This window comes from Colobus angolensis, unplaced genomic scaffold (assembly GCF_000951035.1).
Source record: "Colobus angolensis palliatus isolate OR3802 unplaced genomic scaffold, Cang.pa_1.0 Scaffold199, whole genome shotgun sequence".
NCBI classification, from domain to species: Eukaryota; Metazoa; Chordata; class Mammalia; order Primates; family Cercopithecidae; genus Colobus; species Colobus angolensis.
In genome coordinates, this window is record NW_012115143.1 from 1,329,529 (window position 1) to 1,339,237 (window position 9,709).

The window sequence follows — 9,709 nt, forward strand, 5'->3', positions numbered from 1 at the left end:
CTGGTGAGTTCCACGTCTGGACCTGGAGCCACAATGATCAAGGATTGGGGTCCCCAAACGGAAACCATTCCAGATAACCGAAACTTAACCCCTGAAGTGCCGCTGCATGCTCTTAACTATTTGTTGACAATCTTTCTAAAAGTCACTCTATTATCCTACTAAGAATAAACATACTAGGATTTTGTATGAATTAAGTCAGTGAGCTGACTGGAGGCTGGGACTTCAGTTGTAGGGCAAGTCTGGGATTCTGAGACTCTCTGGGTCACTTGTAACTTACGTCTGACTTCTCAGTCATTTCTAGGTCTACGAGGAGGGTACTGGCTGCTTCCTGTGTGTGCGCACCTGGTATACGGTTGTGAAACTCTCGTTGCATAGTGGGCAGTGGGCAGGCTCTGGACTGACACAGCTTCAGGTCTATCACCTGGGCTGTGAGACCTTGAACAAGTCACTTAATGTCCCTAGACATCGGTGTCCTCATCTGAAAAATGGAGACAATTATATTCCTACCTTATAGGTCATGTGGGCGTTAAGTGAGGATGCCCATGGAAGGGCCTTGGCATTGTGCCAGGTACAGAGTGAGCAGTCATTATTAGTTACTCTTACTGGTAGGAATCATGCGTTCTTGGATTGCGTTTCTTTTGCGACCTTTGCTGGCAATGTTTAGATTGCATTTACTGTCGACAAAAGTTCATTAGGTCTTTCCTCTAGTAGTACATCAATTTACCTCAGTGGTTCTCAACAGGGGAAATCCCGTGCCCTGGAGGACATTTGGCAATGTCTGAAGACATTGTTTACTGGGAAGAGAGGCTGCTAAGCAGCATCCTAAAGGAAAAACTCATGTTTGCTCCCAGCCAGTTTTCGTGCATTTTGAACTTTGACAGAGGTTCTTAATGTTTTTGCATCTTTCCTACCCATCCTGATCCCTTTTTTTTTTTTTTTTTTGAGACAGGGTCTCACTCTGCATCCCCGGCTGGAGTGCAATGGCATGCTCCTGGCTAACTGCAGCCTCAGCCTTCATTCTGGGCTCAAGTGATCCTCCCATCTCAGCTTCCCAAGTAGGTTGGACCACAATTGTGTGCTACCATGCGTCACAATATATATATATTTTTTATATTTTGTAGAGACAGCATCTCCCTATGTTGCCCAGGTTGATAGATTCTGATTTTTTGACCCAAATATTTTACTTTTCCATCTCTAGACTGGCTGAACTATCTTCCAGTCTTCATCTAAGTAATCAGTAATAAGATGTTTCTAAGTATTAGAGCTTAAGTTTGAGGCCAGTGGTGTATCGTCAGCTCTTTCCTCAACACTGAACCATTAAGAAATACTCTTTGGGGCCAGGCACTGTGGCTCACTGTAATCCCAGAACTTTGGGAGGCCGAGGTGGGTGAATCACTTGAGGTCAGGAGTTCCAAACCAGCCTGGCCAACATGGTGAAACCCTGCGTCTACTAAAATACAAAAATTAGCCAGGCCTGGTGGCGAGCGCCTGTAATCCCAGCTACTTGGGAGGCTGAGGTGGGAGAATTGCTTGAGCCCAGGAGGTAGAGGTTGCAGTGAGCCAAGATCGTGCCATTGCACTCCAGCCTGGGTGACAGAGCGAGACTCTGTCTCAAAAAATAATAATAATTTTTGGGCATAGTTGTTCAACTGCTTTAACCAAATCTAATCTTTGAATAAAGCTGAAGTCAATGTTTTTAAATTTCCTTCACAATCTAAAATCAAATCCAGTTTTCATCTTTTCCATAAATGTGTCAAATGTCTGGCTAAAAACAGAATATGCACAATGATCCCTTGATCTGTCTCTTAACAACAATCTTTTGTAAGGTAGATTCAACAAAGGTGAATTACTGGATGAATTGGTACAAAGTTGTTAAGCCTCTTGATGTTTTGGGGCACTTAGATAGATATGTTATTGGAACCAGAAAATTCAGAGAAAGATCTAAGACAGATCCCTTTTGATCATTCAACAGCAGTTTTTAAACTTCAGGTCCAATTCATTTAGCAGTTTGTGAAATCAATTTAGAGAGAGGAGCCAGTAATAAGAAAAATGGAATGGAATAGAAAACATACAATGCGTCACACATATCAAGAACAAGGACAATTTTATGTGTAGCTGGGTCATGATATAAATTGTGGATCATAGTTAAAAGTCAGAAAGCAGCCAAGCACGGTGGCTCACGCCTGTAATCCCAGCACTTTGGGAGGCAGAGGCAGGCAGATCACGAGGTCAGGAGATCGAGACCATCCTGGCTAACACGGTGAAACCCCGTCTCTACTAAAAATATAAAAAATTAGCTGGGCGTGGTGGCGGGCGCCTGTAATCCCAGCTACTCGGGAAGCTGAGGCAGGAGAATGGCGTGAACCTGGGAGGCAGTGGTTGCAGTGAGCCGAGATCGTGCCACTGCACCCCAGCCTGGGCGACAGAGCGAGACTCTGTCACACACACACACACACACACACACACACACACACACACAGTCAGAAAGCAGCTGGCCTCAATCTGGTTGGAAACTGGTTGCCTCTCATTTGCTCCTAAGGGGCCTAAAGTTTTTGTAGCAGGACCACCGAGCCTTCACAGAAAGCCTCTCCTTCCCATATACAACTCCCACCCTGAATGATCATAGATCCAAAAGAGACAGGACACACAGGAGGAAACAGGACTCAGGGTAGCCTTTTCCTGGCTGCTGTTTGTAGCTCAAAGCATAGTTCCTAGGGACAGCCAACTCAATTTTCCCCTGAGCCAGGTTTATCTTAGTTTGGGAAAGAAAGGAGAGGAGGAGAAAGGAAGATACCTTCCTCTCCAGAGGCCCAAGGTTGCAGTGGCATGGAGAAAACTCATTCTCCACTGGACACTCAGGTTTTCTTTTTTGTTCCACTCCACTGAAGTGCTTCTCATGTCAAAGAGACAATGACTTAAGAAAACAAAAGGAAGGTTTTCAAAAGCAGGAAAAGAAAGCCAAGAGGATCAGGAAGAGGCTCAACAAAGCAGGAAATCAAGCAGAATCAGTTAGTCGGCACCCACAAGGCCTTCTTGACTTGGCCACAATCCCACTGGAGTTAATGACATGAGTAAGAGGAGAGTTAAGCCCCAGCCACAAGACTCCTGGTACTTATTTGACTAATACAAAGACAAGGGTATAAAAGGATCAAATTTATCCTAATGTATTATCAGCCTTTTAAGAAAAAGGAGACAGGCCGGGCGCAGTGGCTCACAGCTGTAATCCCAGCATTTTGGGGGGCTGAGGAGGGTGGATCACGAGGTCAGGAGTTCGAGGCCAGCCTGACCAACATGGTGAAACTCCATCTCTACTAAAAATACAAAAATTAGCCAGGCGTGATGGTGCATGCCTGTAATCCCAGCTACTTAGGAGGCCGAGGCAGGAGAATTGCTTGAACCTGGGAGGTGGAGGTTGCAGTGAACTGAAATCATGCCATTGCACTCCAGCCTGGGCAACAGAGCAAGACTCTGTCTCAGAAAAGAAAAGAAAAGAGAGAGAAAGAAGAAAGAAAGAAGGAAAGAAAGGAAGGAAGGAAGGAAGGAAGGAAGGAAGGAAGGAAGGAAGGAAGGAAAGAAGGAAGACATTAAAACAGCCATCTGCATGCGGTGAGCTCCGTGATGCAAAGCTCCTACCTCTGACACCAAAATCCAAGACGGCCATGCCCTCACTCATGCCTACATCTCTCCACTCGGGTCTTGGCTCAGCAGTAACCACTACACAGGGGCTTTCTTTGGCCACCAAGCATGATGCTTTACTTCCCACCATGTGATCACTTTCTATCACAACACCCTCTCTATTTTCTTCATGGCACTTAATATCTAGAATTGGTTCCGCAAAAGCAAGAGACCTCAGCCATCTTCAAATGCAGATCCCCCTGCCTAGAAAGGAGCCTGGTGCCTAACTGCAGATACGCATGGCTAATGTTCATGGAATACTTACCAACACCTGGTACTGTTTAAAGCATTTTACATGTCTGAAATAATTTATGTTCTCACCACCCCCCTGAAATGGAGCTGTTAATAATATTCCTCACATACAGGAAGGTGCTGGGTGGAGATAGGATTCAAACCCAGGGAGGCTGGCTCCAGAGGCTGCCCTCTTAACCCGCACAATCTCCTGCCATCTTGGTGGGTGCTCGGTGACATTTGCTGAATGGATAGACACATATGTGTGTGAGGTTCAAGGATAGTCGTCCTGCGGAAGAGCACTGGGGATGGAGGGGATGAAAGAGGGCAGAGCCTGCGAGGGCAGCAGGGCCAGGATGAGGAGAGACTCAAGCCAGGCCAAGATGCTGCTGCTTGATTCAGTAGGCATGGGTAGATCTATCCCTGATGGGTAGATAAAATGTTACACCTTTCTGAGGGCAATTCATCAATATTTATTGCAAAATAAAAGAAAGCGGCTGGGCATGGTGGCTCGTGCCTGTAATCTCAGCACTTTGGGAGGCCAAGGCAGGTGGATCACAAGGTCAAGAGATCGAGACTATCCTGGCCAACATGGTGAAACCTCATCTCTACTAAAAATACAAAAATTAGCTGGGCATGGTGGCGGGTGCCTGTAGTTCCAGCTACTTGGGAGGCTGAGGCAGAAAAATTGCTTGAACCCGGGAGATGGAGGTTGCAGTGAGCCGAGATGGGGCCACTGCACTCCTGCCTGGCGACAGAGTAAGATTCCATCTTAAATAAATAAATAAATATAAAAGAAAGCCTTAAAACATAAATACCTTTGACCCATGAACTTCTCGTCTAGGATTTTTTCTTCAAAAATAATAATTTGTGTAGAAAAATTAAGCATAAAAATGTTCAGTGCAACCCACATATCTTACAGTAGGAGTTGGCTACATACACTTGATTCCTCTCATTTGATGATTCCAACTGGATTCCAACAAAGAGGGCACCAACAGCAGCCAAAAAAAAAAGGAGCAAAGATTAGAGAGAGGTAATTCACAAGACATTAGAAAGGAAGATTTCTTTAAAAGACTAAAAATTAGTATGTACAGATTATGTTTAATGGTGAAATTATGGAAATTTTCTTTCCTTTAGGTTTTTTGGCATTTCCCAGGCTTTTACTTTGAACAGGTATTCCTTTGGGTTGAGGGGAAAGTGCTACTTTGATTAAAGGCAGGCTTTTGAGCAGGAGTGGCAGGATCAAAGCTGTACTTTAGGATTAATTCAACTGTGGCATTTAGCCCAGACCAGAGGGGAAGAAGACAAGGGTGGGAAGGGCAGCGAGAGCCCTGTCACAACGATCTAAGCCAAAGGCTCAAGAGGACCTAAACACAGGTGTCAGTAAGAGGAAAAGAAGGACCACCCTATGTGTGCAAAGGGCTGGCATCCCTGGGCATATGGCAGGCTAATAAATACTTATTGAAATATTTTGAATTGCAGGGCTTCCTAAGGCCCCAGCTAGGGTGGATGAAGAATGGGGTCAGTTAAAGGAATCAACTGCCAACAAAGTCCCAGGTAGTCAGGTTAGTGGTGAGGCTGGAACGCTCTAAGTGGAGACAACAAAGGGCAAATTCCATCCTGTGCAGCTGGCACGGAGTTGGCACCTGCCACAAAGCACCAGGCGGACTCAGCTCCTTCCGTTCTTCTGTCTTTGTTTCTGCATTTATTCTAGCTTCTTTTCTCTTTCCATTTCTCATTATTATTGTCCATTTTTAGGACTTTTACATATACTTTATTCTTTTTATTTCTTCCCTTCTTACAAAATGTGAAAGAGTATAATCTGTGTGAGAGCATATGAAGAGATTCCTATAGGAGATTACTGCCGTGTTCTGTGCCTCTTTTAGTGTGCAAGAATAAAAATGTCTTACTTAAAAGTTCAAGTCCAAACTCCTTAGCCAAGCATTCCAAGCCCTTCACGATGTGGTCCCAACATATCTCTCCAATCTTATCTCCCACTAACCCATAAATAAACTGCTTCACTTGTACTATGGCCTCCAAATAGACCATACTCACATCTACCTCTGACAGCCCCTGCCCCTTCCCTAATCTCTTTGTGTCTCCATTGTACCCATTCTTCAAACAAAACCCAGCAGCCACTCCTCCACAAAATTCTTCCCAAGCATCTCCGAACATACAGGATGTTTGCACTTGCAACACTAGTTGAATACCTAGTTAATACTAAGTGTTATGGAACTCCAGTCTTTATATGCATCATCCCCTGCTATCCCTGTAACTACCCAATTTGATATTATCAGCCCCATGTTACAGATAGGTAGGAAGATGATGGGCAAAGTTAATTAACTCACCCAGTGTCACCTACTTAATTAAGTGGCAAAATTGGCATTTAAACCTAGACAGTTTGACTCCAGAACCTAGTTCTTAACTTCTGGCTTGTGGTACTGGTCTGAAGGTTTTCAAACTTTTTTTTTTCCAAGTAAGTGAATATTGTGCTTTCTTCAAATGAAAACATAATAAAAGACTTAAGAGGAACTTCTCTAGTGGGAGAACCAGGCAGGTGTTCTGCCCACCCCCAGGCTTCTCTGCAGAGCCCTAAGGATCCAAAGAACACAACAAAAAGCACAGCTCCCTCTCAGCCTCCTCAGTCTAAGACTCAAGGAGGGCACAAGCCCTCAGGCAGCTCAACAGGTCGGGACAGAACCAGCTCCAGGACCCACTTGATCTGTCGCCCTGTTCTGCAATTTCTCGGACTCTGAACCCCTTATTATTCAGTTAATCACTTACTACTACGGTATTTCCTTGAAACATTATTTTCATTTAATGGTGTCTACATGATTAACTATATTGTTCGATTATTTACACCCAGTACCCAGCAATTCAAATAGCTGCTGGCAGGAGAAAGTGTTCTCAAGCTGGCTGCACAAGTTAAAGTCTTAGGTCTTTTGCCTCTTAGGCAACAAAGCATTGCTATTCATAATATATAAAAATGGCCATAGGCCGGGTGCGGTGGCTCAAGCCTGTAATCCCAGCACTTTGGGAGGCCGAGACGGGCGGATCACCAGGTCAGGAGATCGAGACCATCCTGGCTAACACGGTGAAACCCCGTCTCTACTAAAAAATACAAAAAACTAGCCGGGCGAGGTGGTGGGCGCCTGTAGTCCCAGCTACCCGGGAGGCTGAGGCAGGAGAATGGCGTGAACCTGGGAGGCGGAGCTTGCAGTGAGCTGAGGTCAGGCCACTGTACTCCAGCCCGGGTGACAGAGCGAGACTCCGTCTCAAAAAAAAAAAAAAAAAAAAAAAAATGGCCATAAATATTAAGAAGACAGTCTTGCTATAATAATAGCAAGAAATGCAAGCTAAAACAATCATGAGATTCGTCTTTGATCCATTCAAAAATATTTAAACGAATAATGATAACCTACTTTGCTGAAGGTCTATGGAAACGGACTGTCTCATATACTGATGGTGGGAGTGTAAATTCATACGGGCTTTTTAAAATACTGTGTGAACTTTCAGCTTTTTATAATAAGTATATATTTTGTGTATTAGTTGTTAAAGTATGCAGTTTTAAAAGATAATATAACTGTTTTAGACTTATTCTAGTTGAGGATAGCCAATAAGAAAAGATATGCTAAACTCTAGCACTAAAGTACCCTGGAATCTAACACATGACAAGCTTCTTGAGCCTTCTCTATCAAACTCTGGCTTGCATTTAAAAACCATTTATCTCTCTATTTTTATTTTTTTGTTTGTTTGAGACAGAATCTCACTTTTTTCTCCCAGGCTGGAGTGCAGTGGTGCGATCTCAGATCACTGCAGCTTTGACCTCCCAGGCTCATGCAATCCTCCTGCCTCAGCCCTCCGAGTAGCTGGAACTACAGATGTGTGCCACCACACCCGGCTAAGTTTTGCATTTTTAGTACAGACAGGTTCTCACCATGTTGGACAGGCTGGTCTCGAACTCCTGAGCTCAAGTGATCCACTTGCCTTGGCCTCCCAAAGTGCTGGGTAAGCCACTGTGCCCAGTGTGAGACACAGTGCCTGGCCATTAGAACATGATACATGCTTTAGAACATTATTTTAAGACACACATGGTCACGCCTATAATCCCAGCACTTTGGGATGCCGAGGTGGGTGGGTCACCTGAAGTCAAGAGTTCAAGACCAGCCTGGCCAACATGGCGAAACCCTGTCTCTACTAAAAATACAAAAATTAGCTGTGTGTGGTGGCAGGCACCTATAATCCCAGCTACTCAGGAGGCTGAGGCAGGAGAATCCCTTGAACCCAGGAGGCGGAGGATGAAGTGAACTGAGATCACGCCATTGCACACCAGCCTGGGCAATAAAGGGAGACTTCATCTCAAAAAAAAAAAAGAAAAGAAATACATGCACCATGTTTAGTGCCCTCCCTGGCAGGCCCCGCGTGTCGGGTGGGCTGGCCCAGCCTGTGGGGGCCTGTTCTTCTCACTCCCAGAAGAGGAGTGGGCAGGGTTCTGAAGGGATCAAAAAAGGGGCCTGAGCTCAGGGGTGGGGGCAGCAGCTCTCAGTGAGGCCCTGAGAGTCAGGGAGAAGCTGGACAAGGGAGAGGTCTAGGGTCTGAGAGGGGTCCTCCTACAGCTTCAGAGTTGGCCATAGAAATAGCCTCACAAGCACCCAAGGACACCTGGTGGCAGGGGCCAAGCTCTTTTTGAGGTTCCTCAGACTTCCCAAGGCCATTTCAACCCCTAAGGTTTTAAATAAAACGCTGTTCACAGCTTCAGAAAAGAAAATGAATGGCACTAGGATTTGTGCCCCAAGGTCCAAATGCAGATGGAGAAGTGAGAAGGAGCCAGACTGCACAATAAGCCACCAATCATCAATTCAGGCTCTCCTGCTGCTTCCCTACATCCTCTACCCTCTCCAAACTTTTCCCCTCTCTTGGCTTAGTGCCTCCGAAAAGGTAATTCGATTCCCAGTACTCACCCTGATCCATCTCCCTCCTTCTCCTGTCGGTCAAGGCCCTTCAACTAGTCACCAGTACAATTCGAGATCTAATTGCCTCTTGAGCATTTACAGTCACCCTACTAGAACCTTCCCTTCCATCCCTGAGTTGGGTGGGGCTGCCACTTCCTCCTCCTCCCACTCCTCTTAAATTTCCCGTTGTTCCAGGTACATCTTGGTATAAGGAAAGGAGCTTCTGACTTAAGCCTTGTAAAAATGTGCTGAGGGATTTGTTTCTGTGGCCTCCTTTTTGAGCTGAGAAGACTCCCAGGTGATGTGGATGGCAAAGCTTGGCTCGAAGCTGTTCCCTTGTGCTTCTGTCACCTGAAGCCCTGGGATCCAATTAGATCTAAGCCAGCTCGGTCTGGCTTCCCCTGACCATATGGGTGTTGGGTAAGAAAGAGCTATGAGGAAGGTCATAGAAAAAGAGTCATGAAGAAAGGTTTGCACAGCCTATCAGGACCCAGAGAGCTTTGCATTTGAAGAAAAACAAAGCACACTGAAATGGTGAATTATTAATGCTGCTGATTAAAAATGAAGTTGACAAAGTTTCCAGTGACAAGGAAAAATGCCCATAATGTGATATTAACTGGAGGGAAAAAGTAGGATAGGAAAACAGTGCAGTTGTTCTCACTCATATGTGGGACCTGAAGAAGTTGAGATCAGAGAAGCAGAGAGCAGAATTGTGGTGCTTAGAGGCTGGGAAGTGTGGGTGGGAGCAGGGATAAAGAGAGGTTGGGGCCGGGTGCGGTGGCTCAAGCCTGTAATCCCAGCACTTTGGGAGGCCGAGACGGGCGGATCACGAGGTCAGGAGATCAAGACCA

At 45.5% G+C, this 9,709-nt stretch overlaps 1 protein-coding gene across 1 annotated transcript in view; it reads right to left on the reverse strand.

The window, feature by feature from the left end:
• TGM7 (transglutaminase 7) overlaps positions 1–8,882 on the reverse strand; it is a 24,520-nt gene extending 15,638 nt beyond the window's left edge. Inside the window, exon 1 of the mRNA XM_011941132.1 lies at positions 8,868–8,882. Coding sequence (XP_011796522.1) covers positions 8,868–8,877 — 10 coding nt within the window. The 5' untranslated portion in view covers positions 8,878–8,882. The remainder of the gene's footprint in view (positions 1–8,867) is intronic.
• Positions 8,883–9,709: the final 827 nt, after the last annotated feature.